The sequence below is a fragment of the Oncorhynchus tshawytscha genome, linkage group LG03, assembly GCF_018296145.1.
Source record: "Oncorhynchus tshawytscha isolate Ot180627B linkage group LG03, Otsh_v2.0, whole genome shotgun sequence".
NCBI classification, from domain to species: Eukaryota; Metazoa; Chordata; class Actinopteri; order Salmoniformes; family Salmonidae; genus Oncorhynchus; species Oncorhynchus tshawytscha.
This window is the reverse complement of record NC_056431.1, coordinates 18,764,866-18,781,132: the sequence shown is the minus strand read 5'-3', so window position 1 is coordinate 18,781,132 and position 16,267 is coordinate 18,764,866. Positions and strand designations below refer to the sequence as shown.

Here is a 16,267-nt window from a genome sequence, read left to right as displayed (position 1 = left end):
GGTTGGAATAGGGGGAGCGGTGTGGGAGGAGGAGACATCAAACAAGAAGGGAAATCGGATCCCCTCTCACAGACAAAGCACCCTGTGAGGTTCAGGGACAAAGGAAATACGATCAGCCATGTGACCATGAACGCTATGGTCTAACTCATAGATCACATACCCGTCTCCATTCAGCTTTATTTATTTATACATGTATTTATTTACAAATGTATCTTGATGTTGCCTGCATCATACTACCACCAACTGAGCTATCTGGACTGCACGTGCTCAGAAGAAGAGAAAGGTAGGTGACAGGGAGAGGTTTAAAATGAATTGGCTTCTCAGTTCTAAAAGCTGACTCTTTACGTGTTTGAAACATGCAACTCATGGTGGGACCTCATAACCATAGCATGCCGTCTTTATCAATCCCATATTACTTACCTCCCTATAGGGGCGGCAGGTAGCCTAGTGGTTAGAGCGTTGGGCCAGTAACCGACAGGTTACTAGATTGAATCCCTGAGCTGACAAGGTAAAAATCTGTCATTCTGCTCCTGAACAAGGCAGTTAACCCAGTGTTCCTAGGCCGTCATTGTAAATAAGAATTTGTTCTTAACTGACTTGCCTAGTTAAATAAATAAAAATATGGCAAACACAAAGTTAATAACCCTGCCCTGTGGACAGGTGATATCATAATCATGCGGCAAGGACAGAAATTCAAAAGGTTATTGATATCTCAAGAAATATTTAAGGTCATTTACACACGATTGGAGTCTCGGTTGCTGTGCTGGCAATACTCAGACAACACAAATATTCAGCTCAACGCTATTTATGTGTTACAACATTCAAGTAATGTAATTCCACCCTGAACACTGCCCAGATCTACAATGTACCTGATAGTCACTAGACTTTGTATAGGCATTTAGATGAGTCAAAGGGAGTGACTGATCCTAGTCAATGATCTGGTACTTTAACAGAGTTACCACGATGAATTGACCTATCACCAAGGATACAGCTTATACAGTACACACACATTGAACATTGTGGTCTTATATCCCATGTAGCCTATGGGTGAAGGTGTTCTTCAACCATAACAAACATGGAGGAACATACAGTCAAGTCCAAGAAGGACAGAGCTTGTTTACTGTAAACACAGCACCAACTGCTCTGATCCTTCTATGTAGGCTGCTACACCAGCTCTGTGGGAACATTCCTTGGGACAAAGGCCTATTGTTAGTTATGGGCTCACCATGTTCCATCCTCCTTCTAAACTCAGCAAAAAAATAAATGTCCTCTCACTGTCAACTGCGTTTATTTTCAGCAAACTTAACATGTGTAAATATTTGTATGAACATAACAAGATTCAACAACTGAGACATAAACCGAACAAGTTCTACAGACCTGTGACTAACATAAATGGAATAATGTGTCCCTGAACATAGGTGGGGGGTCAAAATCAAAAGTAACAGTCACTATCTGGTGTGGCCACCAGCTGCATTAAGTACTGCAGTGCATCTCCTCCTCATGGACTGCACCATATTTGCCAGTTCTTACTGTGAGATGTTACCCCACTCTTCCACCAAGGCACCTGCAAGTTCCCAGACATTTCTGGAGGGAATGACCTTAGCCCTCACCCTCCGATCCAACAGGTCCCAGATGTGCTCAATGGGATTGAGATCCGGGCTCTTCGAAAGCCATGGCAGAACACTGACATTCCTGTCTTGCAGGAAATCATGCACAGAATGAGCAGTATAGCTGGTGGCATTGTCATGCTGGAGGATCATGTCAGGATGAGCCTGCAGGAAGGGTACCACATGAGGGAGGAGGATGTCTTCTCTGTAATGCACAGCGTTGAGATTGCCTGCAATGACAACAAGCTGAGTCCGATGATGCTGTGACACACTGCCCCAGACAATGACGGACTCTCCACCTCCAAATCGATCCCACTCCAGAGTACAGGCCTTGGTGTAACGCTCATTCCTTCGATGATAAATGCGAATCTGACCATCACCCCTGGTAAGACAAAACTGCGACTCGTCAGTGAAGAACACTTTTTGTCAGTCCTGTCTGGTCCAGCGAGGGTGGGTTTGCGCCCATAGGCGACGTTGTTGCCAGTGATGTCTGGTGAGGACCTGCCTTACAACAGGCCTACAAGCCCTCAGTCTTTCAGCCTATTGCGGACAGTCTGAGCACTGATGGAGGGATTGTGCGTTCCTGGTGTAACTTGGGCAGTTGTTGTTTCCATCCTGTACCTGTCCCGCAGATGTGATGTATCGATCCTGTGCAGGTGTTGTTACACATGGTCTGCCACTGCGAGGACGATCAGCTGTCCATGTTGTTTCCCTGTAGCGATGTCTTAGGCATCTCACAGTACAGACATTGCAATGTATCGCCCTGGCCACATCTGAGCCTTGTTCACGCAGATTACCAGGGACCCTGAGCATCTTTCTTTTGGTGTTTTTCAGAGTCAGTAGAAAGGCCTCTTTAGTGTCCTAAGTTTTCATAACTATGACCTTAAATGCCTACCGTCTGTAAGTGTCTTAAATGTTTATGATTCATTGAACAAGCATGGGGAACAGTGTTTAAACCCTTTACAATGAAGATCTGTGAAGTTATTTGGATTTTTATCTTTGAATGACAGGGTCCTGAAAAAGGCATGTGCTGAGTTTTTAAGACAGAGGCCCCCTGTTTATCTCAGTCCTATTTCTGTCATCGAAAATAGGTTTCTACATCCAATTCACAGCCTTGAATGGGGAAGTGTGTACGTTCCTGTGTATGTGACTTCTCTTTTCTAGTTAGCAGGTAGTTGTGTGACGGTAATTCATGGGGAAAATACACCCACTTCTTATTCAAAGTGGTGATCTTAGAGCCATTGGTTACTATTAAAACAGGAGGGGTTTCTTCTGTTATATATATATATATATATATATATATATATATATATATATATATATATATATATATATATATATATATATATATATATATATATATATATATATATATATATATATAAATAAACAGAATTTCAGAAACCACTTCATTTGATTAGGTCAGTGGGGATCGGGTGCGGTGTGAGTGTTTGAACGTCAGGGGAGAGCCCCATTCTACCAACTCTAGTGTAGTTTCCTGTTGACTGATAATAGCCCTGGCGTCTCTCTCTCTCTCTCTCTGTCTCTCTCTCTCTCTCTGTGTCTCTCTCTCTCTCTGTGTCTCTCTCTCTCTCTCTGTCTCTCTCTCTGTCTCTCTCTCTGTGTCTCTCTCTGTCTCTCTCTCTCTCTCTCTGTGTCTCTCTCTCTCTCTGTGTGTGTCTCTCTCTCTCTGTGTGTGTCTCTCTCTCTCTGTGTGTGTCTCTCTCTCTCTGTGTGTGTCTCTCTGTGTCTCTGTGTGTGTCTCTCTGTGTCTCTCTGTGTCTCTCTCTGTGTCTCTCACTCTCTCTCTGGTTGAGTGATGCCAATGTGCAAAACAAATCATGAGGTTTAGTTGAGTTTTACATTGAATGATCAAAACAGTATGTGATAAAGAGCCTCAAATGATCAAAAAACGTCAAAATGAAACCAAAGAGGGTGGAAAACACAACCTTGAAGCAAAACAACATCAGACTGATACTGTGATAAGACGTAGATCTTGGTAGCAGGTTGTTTGATTAAACTGCTCTAAGTCAACAAAGAAAATACTTGGAAACACCACCTTGACGACCTGGCACCTAGCTTTGGAGAAGGTAGTTTCCCTACATTTAATGATTGATTTAATTCAACAGTAAACCAACCTATTGTTCATTCAAAAAGGCAGAGAACTCTATGTCGAGCCATATATGTGGGGATCCTAGCAACCCGATACAACCCAAAAACATCATACTATCAGAAACAACCCCCAAATACAAGAAACTACCCATATTAACTCTTATAAGTCATGAATCATTAGGACACACTCAACTTTGAGTATGTGCTGCCACCGTGTGGTCATTTGTTAGACTGTCTCTTGCACCTGATATTAAACCTGCTGTACTGAATAGAGTTTATAGAGGCGCAATTAAATCTTACAGATGGGCCCAGGGCAGTTCTTGGTGCTTAGCACACAGTTCCTCACAGTGAAGAAAACATGCATCAAAGAGAATGAATCAAAGAAGTTGGGAGAAAGGATGGCAAGGAATATATCTACATAAGGGAAGAGATAAAGACTGTAGTGACAGTTACTAGAACCCAGGTCTAAAGTCCTTATCCTGTCCCTTAATCTCTTCCTAAAAATATCAACTGACGGTAACACTGACCCCTAGAGCTACGTTGTGAAGCGTGCATTAACCCAAACATGTAACCTGTTCACTTACGCTTAGGTAGCCAACCCCTTGGAACTCTCCTCCATGTCATGTTCTGTTAGTTTCAGGTCACTGGAAGTTCACAGTTTAGGTCACCCCAGTGTTGGTCAATTTGATGGACTCATCTGATGACCCTATTGGACAAGGAGGCCCCTCTGGTACTCAAATCACATGTTGTCGCTAAATGTGGTAGCCGAGCATATTATTAAAGTGGAGTCTGGGTTGGAGATGTCGAGTAAAGGTATGATAGGAATTATGAATACCACAGAGTACCACTGTATACTGTCTTAACCTGATAAACTGTAGTTACAACTTTTGTCAGAGATTCAGAAAGCACCAGTAGATGTCACTGTTACCTACTACACTTGGTTGGCTCTCTATTAATTGAGGCACTGATTAGTACATTGGCATCACTCAACCCCCTCCCTTCATGTCTCTCCCTCTCTCTCTCGCTCTCTCCCTCTCTCCCTCTCCCTCTGCTTAGTGATTCACAGTCACTCTTGCAAAGCCAGAGTAATAAAATGCTGAACTCTCAAAGTGCTGCCAGTATCCCTGTCTCAGCATAGAAGGCTGGACAGCAAGAGAAGAGGGGGGAGGGGGAGAAGGGAGAGGAGAGGAGGGGAGAGGAGGGGGAGATAGGAGAAGGGAGTGGAGGGGAGGGGGGTATAGAAAAAAGAAAACCGGTGGGAGGGGATAGAAAAAAGAGAACCACCATTCTCAGGTTCCAACAGCAGGCTTTGCCTTGTAGAGGGCTCCAGCACTGCAACTCTGTGAAGGTAGGTGGGAGGCTGCTTCTCTCTCAACTGTGGGGATACCGTTGGCATGAGGGTGGCCCTTTCTTTAATCTCTCTCTCTCTGTGTCTGCTTGGGGCTAAGCTATACCCAATGTGCATGTGTCTGTGTGTGAGAGACTGTGTCAGGGACAGAAAAGTTAGGGAGACGAGTTTGTGAATATGGTTTGACAGCATTAGAATTGAACGACTTTATAGCAGGTTAATTTCATCCAACATTGGAATATGTTGGTATTGCTTGAATTACTTAACTTTGACTGTAGAAGTTGGTGTGTTGGTCTTCTAATTGCCTTGGATTATTTTGGCCACGGCTTTGACAGTTGACAGTTGGGCATTTCCAATGGGAGTCCAGTGCTCTGATGAAGGTTGACTGACCGAAAGCTCAGCCACAATTAAATACATTTGCATCTGACTGGAAGTATGCAGAGACGTTTTCCTGTTTCTCCTATGGTAGTCCAGTGAAACCCTAAGCTAAAGTATTGTCACTCAATTGAAGATCTTTTTCTGGTATGCTGGGGTTAAGTCATCTCATAGCTGTCCATCGCTCTACACTTTTGTGGTGTTGTCTCAGGGGATGGTAGATTTAAGGGGTCGTCCCTCAACCCCACTCCCAGCTAACTTCACTGCAGCACATGACGTTTGAATAGCTGTGTTGGCTGGATCAAGTCGTCTTTAGGGCCAGTTGCAGCTGATTTGTGCTAAAGTCTTTAAAACAGGCACAAAATGTGTGTATTCACCGTGGCTAACGATGTGGACTTACGACAGCTTAGAGACGCATGGAGCTGAATTACAATGTCCTTGTATTGCTGTAAAGATATATTCTCACCTATTAGATAGTTCTTACTATTACCTGAACAGTTGCTTGTACTTTAAAAGCAATTCTACTTGCATTCAGGCTATGAAAACGTCCATATTGATGTGTTGTTATCAAAACATTGTAGTTATGGTGAATGTCAAATACCATGGAAGTCAAGAACATATGTTCATACAATGTAGATGAGAACAGTTTCCTCAGCTAAATAAAAAATATGAGCATTAACATTTTTCAGGTACCTTTGCCTCTTTTTCCTCCCACAATTCAATGGAACAACAACCCTTCCATTTTGGACAGTAGACAATATTCTCAGACAAGTTGCTTTAAGTCCTCCAAGTGGAACTCCAGTGTGTGGTGAATGCCGCAACCAAAGCCGGGGAAGATTTACACCGTTGGAAGTAGCTGACCTGTGAAGCTAAAATTAAGCTGCGGTTGATTTGGAATTTTACACAATAATGTGAAATATTTTGACCTGTCAAACGGAGGAGTGACTCACTGCTTTGACACTTTGGGCCCTCTCTCTAATGATCTTTCCAGTATCACCCAAGTCATGTGGTTTGTCGGAACATTGTACGAACAGTCACTTTTGACTGTACAACAAGACAGTGGTTTTGTATGAGTTGTAACTTTGTACCTCTCAGAGACTTGGACTTTGTAGGATATTGAACTTGGAGTGGACATCACCATACAGCTTGTGGACCCTTAATTTGGTCCCACGGCTCCACAAGCTTTTAGTGGACCTGCACAGAGTAGCTGAGATTACAAAGTGGGAGTGAGTGTTGTCAGAACCAGATGACACTAGTGGAAAAAGCAGAGTCTCTCTAACACAACAGCGTGTGACATCATGGTCACCATGCCATGCAGTTGATGGGAAATTAACATAAAGCCATGATGAATATAAGTGGATGCACCAGTTTGGTGGTCCCCACTCCTCTCAACAGATGTGCTCCGAGTGGCTATCTGTGCAGCCAGGTGTCAATTTTCTGAAGTTTTGATTGGCTGAACCAGAGGTCCCCCGGAGCGGCACAGGTCGCTGGGATTTTGCTAACCAACTCCTCAGATGGTTAGCGGCCACAACTAAGATAAAGATGCTTGAAGTGGTATGTGGTTAAGTAGTGTGTAGCGATTAAATAACTATCTTTACCAAGAGAATCTCTTAGCCAGGCATAACCCAGGTACAGGGAATGGTTGAGATTCCAGATTGAAAGAAATGTCCAGCAGGCTTTGTCAGGTGACACTGTTCCCCTCAGATACTAGGTTGGTTGGTTCCCATAGGAACCCAATGAGAATACTATGGACCGGTGTGTGCGCACTACTTTCCAGTCTGACATCTCCCAGGAATATGAAACATGCTCATTAAATCCTGAAAGCTGTATGTTTAAAAGCGCATTAAAATCACATAATGAATCAAAACATGGCATTCTGCCTCTTGAACACTTATCAAGCACATTTGTCAGAAGGCTTTTTAAGGTTTCAGATAGAACACTTGTTGTGCTGAAATGGTATAGTCTCGTTCATACACAGTAAAACTTCTGCACTTGGTAGTGTTGTATACTGAGGCAAGGATGTTGTAAAACTCAGAGCGATAGTTCACGCAGCCTATTTATTCAAACAAACCTCGTGGGCTCAAGGGCTTTGGTGCAGTTGAATCAGGAGATTCATGTTTGGATGTTGCCCCGTTGTGTTACACCTGAATGTAGCTCAATGAAGTTGTAAGTTTGTTCTCATCTGTCCATACAAATGAGAAAAGGAGAAAGCTGTGCTGCTTTTGCATCCAGTCAAGTCTAAGTTGTTTCTGCAATGTGTAAGAGAACAAACAAAATGCCAATGCTTCTCGGCACTACGTCCTCATCAGGGACAGATGTCAACTTAAAGGTACATACAGTTGTTTTGCTCCATAATTACTTCCATCTTTTTACACACTCAGCTGTTTGATCCAATGTTTGTGTCATTGGCTTAACACATTAGAGCTGCATTGTGCTGGCGAGGTGTCCCCTCAGCACAATGCAGCACAAACATACATGGACACATGCCGTCGTCACACACGAAAACACTTCACACACTTGAAGTTATTATACACACCCTTTACAATATTTCTGTGGTAATGGTATGTTTTACTGTAATTCTATGATGACTCACTAATTACGACATGGCAAAACACACGTACACACACACACACACACACACACACACACACACACACACACACACACACACACACACACACACACACACACACACACACACACACACACACACACACACACACACACAAAGGCTATTGTCATGCCCAGAGCATTATTTACAGGTAGACTAAACATTCAATTGAATGCAGTCTATTCGTTAGTCACAAGGTGTGTCGGTGTGTGTTTGCAATAAGTCACAAGATGTGTGTTTGGCCACTCTAATAACGTTTGACATTGTAACTTGATCTAGGGCTGCAAAGCACACCACTGTTACCTTTGCAGAAAGGAACAAGGTTAGACACCACAACAATCAGCTGCTAATGGACTTGTTCAACACTCAGGACATTGATTTCCTATTGATGGATGAATGAGGTTTTCTGTTATTGACTTGGAGTGTTAAATTACCAATCATTGACTTGAGCTTGTCAGTAACCTTGAATAGCTCTCATAGAGCTGTTTCGGTTTCAATGGTAGACTTACGGTTCCTCACATAAAGGTCCAATTTTGTGTTTTATTTACCATATAAGTGGTCAGGGTCAACAATTAGGGTCAATTCTGAAAACATTTCCTAATAAGACTAATATGAAATGAATGTGGATTTAAAATTGAAAATGTAAATGGCTTTGACCCTACACTTGATAGGTGCGTTACTCATACCTATGAGTCACCTGTTTTGCCAGAGGTACATACAGTATGATATTGTTGTTGTATTTATTCCACTGAGTGCCACGGCTTTGTGTTTGTTTCATGGTTGAGCTCATCTCTCGCTTGAAACTGACCTCAGATCTGTGTTGTGTCTCTATCGGGGCTTGTCCACCGGTGGGTGTAGAGGGAATACGGGTGGGGCCGCTAGCGGGTGTCAGCCAGTGATAAATAGGGGAACGCATCCCTCTACTCCGCTGTCCTCGCCTCTGTAACTCTAAACCCCTAGCTCACCACATTGGAACTAAGAATAGCAAAGAACCTGCACTCTCTCTCCCTCTCCTTCACGTTTTCTTTCCTTCTCCCTCGCTCTCTCCCTCTACCTTTTGAATCCATAGCTTCAGTTCTATAGGAGTGTGTTCATTTCAGTTCAGTTTCCGGAGGGAAAAGGAGTGCTCAGTTCAAATGTTGCAGTGTTTGTGCATTTTAGCCCAGTAGTGCTTATTTGTGCATTCATGTGTACCGCAGGGTTCTCCAGTGAAATGTGTGTTGATCACTGGAAATACAGTTATTATTACCATCATACCCTCATAGAGGCAACACTGTGGACTGGCAACAATAATACTCAATGGAGATCGTAAGTTGCTCACGAGACACAGTCCATGAAAATAGTTGGTGTGCTTAAGTCCTAGCTACCCAGGTTCTGTCACACTGGCTAGTTCTAACAGGACACCAACACATAGTATCCTTCACTGTTATTATCAGAGGTCATATCTGTCAAGAGCTGTCCAATCTGTATCCCTGTCTCAAAAGTGCACCCTCTCCTTTCTCTTGCCTCTCCCCACAGACAGTGCCCTGCTCTACCCCAGGGGTGTGTGGTGTGTTTGTGACCCTAGCTAGGAGCCCAGCCAGCCTGCAGACATGTCGAAAAGCGACCCCCGGGACATCGACGAGGATGCCATCCTTAAAGGGATGAGCCCTGAGGAGATAGAGGCGCTAGAGTGTGAGCTGCAGGAAATGGACCCTGAGGTACTGAGGGCCCCAGAGGGCCCCTGGTGACAAAAAAAGAGAATTAATTGTAGAAAAGATACCTCCAGCACACAATATATGGGCATGGGGGAAGCCTTTAGGACTCAAAGACTGAGGAATGCACAAGGCTCATAGTATAATAATAACAATAATAATAATATGCCATTTAGCAGACGCTTTCCATCCAAACGCGACTTAGTCATCCATGCATACATTTTACATGTGGGTGGCCCTGGAACCGAACCCACAATCCTGGCGTGCCTTGTACAACAGATTCACTGATACACACAGAACACAATCCCCATGTTATCTTGTTCTCTGACATTGTAAGACTTGGGAATTCCCTGGGGATTACGTAGCTTTATACTGTAGTCATAAATCATATAAATCCATTTTACAACATCCAAAAAAACACAGTCTCACACAACCAGTTACTAGAACCCCAGAGGATTCAGAACTCTTTGTACAATGTCCACATGCCCTCTGACCCCTACTGTTTCTGTCCCAGAATGCCATCCTGCCAGCCGGGTACCGCCAGCGTGACCAGACCAAGAAGAGCCCAACGGGGGCGTTTGACCGTGACGCCCTGCTGGATCACTTAGAGAAAACAGCTCTGGAGCACGAGGACAGAGACGACCTGGTGCCCTTTACTGGCGAGAAGAAAGGTACGGTATACTACACTACTGAACAACACTACTGACTCCACTACTCCACACTACACCGGGAGGCTTTTGGGTCCCGACCCACAGTTTCAGAACCACTGCTTTAAACTGAAAAACAATCCAATGTTTTGAACTTTATAAATAAGTAATGGTAAGTGATGACTTAAAAGTGTAATTTTAGCGGTTTGTGTAACATTGATATGGAAATGAGATGCATACAATTATACAATAGAAAATGTAGTTTATTGGAGTTTATTCACAAAGCCCATATAAACCAGGGTGTTCTTAGTGTTTTCAGAAATAATCCAAATCATTTTTTTTTACCACAACACAGACAAATCCACTGTAAGGGGCATATTACAATCATGGCAATTTTTATAGTCTCAAAGAATGTTATGTGATACAAGATACTTACTGAGAGAACAAAGATTTTCCCCTTGATTGTACCAAAAAAACACGTGTGCTACACAGTCTGCTAATGACCCCTTGGATACTTGTTGCCCTGACAGTCCCTTTGTATGTGTGCCTTTCTCTCTCCTTCTCTCCTTCTTCTCTCTCTCTCTGTCCCTCTCCAGGGAGAGCATTTGTTCCTAAGGAGGGCCATGGAAAGATCCCCGACCATGAGCAGATCACCCTGGAGCCTGAGCTGGAGGAGGCTCTGAAGAATGCCACAGACGCTGAGATGTGTGACATCGCAGGTGAGAATCTATCATTTTTAAAAACATTGTTTGTCATTTAGCAGATGCTCTTGTCCAGAGTGATTTACAGGAGCATTTAGGGTTAAGTGCCTTGCTCAAAGGCACATCATCAGATTTTTCACCTAGTCAGCTCAGGGATTCCAACCAGCTACCTTTCTGTTACCTGGCCCAACCGCTAGGCTACCTGCCGCCCTATCCCTCTGTGTCCTTACATTGTTTCAATGTGATGTTGCCCAATACTCCCAGCAGGTAGATAGAACATTGTGGCCCCGCCCACCTTAGGGGAAAACAGCCCATGGTTACCTCATTGGCTCACAGCCAGCCCTGTGTATTGGAACCCAATTGTTTACAGTGACCCTGGCCTATTTTATTATTTTGTCATAGACCCATATTATTCCATTCCTCATTGATCCATAGTATTATTGTTCCAGTGCTTCACAGACCCACTCCCACACATAGAGACATGCAGAACATGGGATGTGGGACATGGCATGGGAGGGCTCCAATTCCATGCGCTCAGCAGCAACACGAAAATAAGCTGGCCAAGAGCCACCAAAAGAAGGAAGGAATGGAAAGAGGGATGGGGAGGGAGTCAAAGACTTGTCTGTTGGGTAAAGCTACTATATCAATTTATACCAAACAAGAGGCAACCTTGTTTTAAAAGGTAATTAATTGAATCAACAAGTTTTCATTTTTTTTCATGTTTACCCCAATGGAGATGTGAAATGAGTTCAGTTCAGCTTGAACATGTGTTCAACAGATATTTTGGTCTTGTGCGGTCAACACTTACAGTACCAACCAGATTTGTTGGTTGTTTTTACACTCTCACTGTGCTTACTTCATAACAACGCCTAACAAGGACTTCATCATTTACTGCATCTGTGCTCTCTGACATTGTTTTCAAAACAACAAAGTTATTTATGGTTCAATTTGATATAGGCGATTTTCACCCAAAAAACACACAGTACATTTTTTGTTTCCAAATGATATCTAATTCGATGAGAATCCTCTTTTAAGCTACACAACCATTTGAGACCATAACACCCTTATGCATATATCATTCAGAGTATGGCCCAGAACAAACACTGTTTATCACAATAGTTAAATCCCCCGTCCTTATCCACCCACTGTGCAAGGGAGCCAGGCCTGCCTCAGTCCAAGGGGCAGGCCTCCTAACTGCTTTTCCTTTAATGGCAGAGCCACAGCCACAGAGCATAGGCGTCTTGAAAGTGACAGTGGGGGAGTTTGGGGAGTGGAACTGTATGTCCACATAGATTAGCCTGTCATTAACCCCCTCATTGAGAACAAAGTTTTGACCCTGGAGGGAGTCCAGATGAGGATTAAACTTTCGTTAGCCTCTGTCACTCTTTTGTTTAGGGCTGGATCTGAGTCCACAATAGCATAGCTGCCTGGCCTGCTCCACCAGCAGCAAGGGAGGGAGACCACAGTCGGTAGAGATTTAATTGATACTTTTTACTCTTAATAATACTGATGGTATTTTGGGAATTGTTGTTATTATTGAGAGGCTGGGTTGTACTGTAAAGCTACTGTAGAGTCAAGCCGGGTGACATTGGCACATTTTGCACCAGACCAGCTGACTCTGGATCCCTCTCTCCTCACAAGGCCTTCCCTCCCATAATTCCCAGCCTGCCCCAGGTCGGAGCCCGGGGGCAGGGGCCGGTGGGGGTTTGCTGTCACAGCAGTTGGTGTGTGACACAGTTTGGTGGCGAGGGGCCGACTGTAATGAGACTGGGAGAGGCATTCAAAGTGCTGCCCTCTACTGGAGATTTGAGCAAAGCAACAGCAGCACCAGTCTATATTTTGAGGAGCCCATTGTTCTACATCCTACGTCCCATCTTGTAAAATTAGCAGTGCTGAGCTAACTCACCCGCATATTTGGAATTCAAAGTACTCGTCCCCAGGGCATGGTGTCAAACTGAACAATACAATGGCCTCTATGTCTATGTATGCATCTAAATGAGGGGCCGAATAACCATTCATTACGTGTTGGCACATTTTCAGTTAGAATAACATTGGGCTTGGTGTGTCTGCATGGCTCACATTCATGTTTGGTGTCATAACGTCCTTAGGGCCTGGAGGCACTGAGATTAAAGACAGGGACTGCAGCTCTCTCTGTAAGAACCGAGGAAAGGCTACAATGTCCTTATCTGGTCAAGCAGACACAGAGTAGGCACGTGCATAACATGGTAAATACTGTACCTAGTATTTCTCATGATACAATGTACTGCACAGTGTTGAGTGTATACTGTAAACGTACAATTCAGTTGTTGAAATAGATACACCTCTCTACGTGAAGATATGTAGAGTATAATTGAGAATGGGAGACCTGCCTGTCAAAACAATGCCCTCATAAATAATTGCAGTCACATACACTCTCAGTTTAGTTATAATTAAGGCCTTGTGATTACTTACTGGGACAATAACATGCTAAAGGTCTCAGCTGACAGCTACCATTAATTATGTTGAACTGAGGAAATATTACTGGATGGTGAATGAGAGTTACAGATATATAAATCCGTCCCATTTCTTTGCAGCTATTCTGGGAATGTACACACTGATGAGCAACAAGCAGTACTACGACGCCTTGGGCACCACTGGTACCATCGCCAACACAGAGGGCATCAACAGTACGTATGAAGAGGTTGACCAGCAGAGCAGAACATACCTACTACGGTATTCTCTATATTACATGTTTAGGAAAGTCTTACACTAACCTGTGATACTCCTGTGCTTTCAGGTGTGGTAAAACCAGATGCATTCAAGGTCTTCCCAGACGAGCCCCCCAACCCCACAAACGTGGAGGAAACCCTTCAGTTGATCCAGAAAAACGACAGCAGCCTGTTTGATGTCAACCTCAACAACATCAAGGTGAAGCCAGTGGGCTTTAGATCCTATGGTCTGAACGTACACAGTGACCAATTCTATAATGGAGGATGAGATCCCTTGATGGTAGCGTGTAGCCTTGTGTGTTATGGCGTACTGAATCAGCATACAGTGATTGACGTCTGTCTGTCCTGTAGGACGTTCCCATCCCAACACTGAAAGAGATCTTTGAGGCGATGAAGGGCAACACCCACGTGGAGTATCTGAGCATTGCCGCTACCCGTAGCAACGACCCCGTGGCCTATGTGAGTACATCTTTCTCCCGCAGACTAGCCACAAAGAATCCTAATTTTCACATCCTTATTGCAATTTTCACCTGTTACTAATGAATGTGACTCTAGTAGCATAAGTGTGGATGTGTGTGAACCAGGCTGTTGCTGAGATGCTCCAGGAGAACACCACTCTGCAGAGTCTTAACATCGAGTCCAACTTCATCACCTGCGAGGGCATGAATGCCATCGTCAAGGCCATGGCCAACAACAACACGTTGACCGAGATCAAGATCGACAACCAGGTCAGACACCCATACAGAAAGTATGCTGTAGTATGAATACATGCATTTGAATAGTGCTACATACTGTATGTAGGCTGTATAAACAACTGAATATAAAACAAATTCCTTGAGTTCCTCAAGAGACACGAAAAGACTTTGGAGAGAGAAAAAACAATGATAAACTTATAACAAGACAATGCTATGATTGTATTGTGTGGTTATGGGGTTATTGAAGTCATTTTCATCCTTTAACCCACCCCACTCCTAGAGACAGAAACTGGGGGACTCCTGTGAGATGGAGATTGCCACCATGTTGGAGAACAACTCCAGCATCGTAAAGATCGGCTACCACTTCACCCAGCAGGGGCCTCGGGCTAGAGCAGCCATCGCCATCACCAGGAACAACGACATAAGTGAGTGTCTGGAGAATGCATGCATACGGTCAATTAGTGTATTTCAGTTGTGCGTCATCTGCCATGGTCAATGTTAAAGCGCTTGACATTCTTCCTGTTGGGGTTTTTGTGACGAGGCTGTCATAATACCCTCAGAAAGTGGCAATAATTCTGAGATAATGACAGATTACATTTCAGTTCATGTTTAGTTGTCCTAGGTGTTCTGCATGTTCTACCTGTTACTGAGGTATTTCAGTTTTCGGATGACCATTGATGTACTCTGGCTGACTCATATCATTCCTTTTCTCTCTATCCAGTTCGTCAACAGAGAGTAAGATGAGACAAGAGTGGAGCAACAAGATAGGCTCACGTCTTGAGAGCACAATCAACTCAGCCCCTTGGACCTAACAACTCTAAAAACGGCCATTGACAGCTTTGCGCTAGCTTTGTCAATGGGGCGCAACTAGCCTTTACAACCCCTCTGTGCCTCATCACAAGTCCGGGTGTTCATTTCGATTTCTGTGTCCAAGCATTTTGTTTACCACAGCTTTTTGTAGACCATTGAATTCATCATAAAAGAATACATAGGTCACATCGTTGTAAAGTGTCATTTATGCTTCTAGAGTACGCCATGATAATACTCCGAAAATGGAGGTGATAAAACTCCTACATGGAAGTGGTGCTATATCTAGGAAAAGAATATCTGTAAATACTTTTAATAAACGTTTAAATAATTCATTGTTTTAATGGGCTGAATGTGATATTTTTGCCATTTCAACATTCATAATGTCTATGGTTCAAAATTCAGAGCTGACACAAGGTACAAGATGTGAGCAGATACAAGAGTACACTGTGTGCTCCGAGATCGTGAGAATCGTAACTATTCAATACCTCATTGAGCCCGCCGGATCCCCCCAACCCCAACCTATTTTTACCCCCCTCTATTGGGTATGTAACCTAGTCCTCTGGGCTTGAGTTACCCTGCTCAGAATATACCAACTTTTCAAGGGTCTGAAGGGGAGGGGGCACCCATATGCACCCAAGGAGATTCATGAACCCTCACCAAACAGCTGCTAACCTCTGAGGATTTTCACAGCATTGGAGTGGCTCCATTTTCCATGTACACATTCATTTTATACCTGTATTAAGCAATGCGTTTTGATTATCGTGCTCCATTTAAGCAACCTTCAGAATTTCTTGTAAAGAAATGGCACAGGGACCAGGCTTGTAGTGACTTAAGGTCAGTATTGCCATACCAGATGCTATTCCCGGGGTTATTTATTCCCCTTTGATCATTCAGCCACAGTAAAGTGCATGTGTATTTATAGTTATGTAGTGTACCATGCAAGGTATTTAGTGACTGAC

General features: G+C 43.7%; 1 protein-coding gene across 1 annotated transcript; it reads left to right on the top strand.

Annotated features, from left to right (window-relative positions):
- The first annotated feature begins 4,930 nt into the window (after window positions 1-4,930).
- On the top strand, window positions 4,931-15,645 carry LOC112229203 (tropomodulin-4). Its single transcript, XM_024395053.2, has 10 exons — window positions 4,931-5,067; window positions 9,572-9,753; window positions 10,262-10,418; window positions 10,991-11,113; window positions 13,669-13,761; window positions 13,872-14,002; window positions 14,155-14,262; window positions 14,388-14,531; window positions 14,779-14,923; window positions 15,220-15,645. Exons 2-10 carry the CDS (start codon window positions 9,646-9,648, stop codon window positions 15,240-15,242), a joined length of 1,032 nt encoding a protein of 343 aa, XP_024250821.1. The 5' UTR covers window positions 4,931-5,067; window positions 9,572-9,645; the 3' UTR covers window positions 15,243-15,645.
- The last annotated feature ends 622 nt before the right edge of the window (window positions 15,646-16,267 follow it).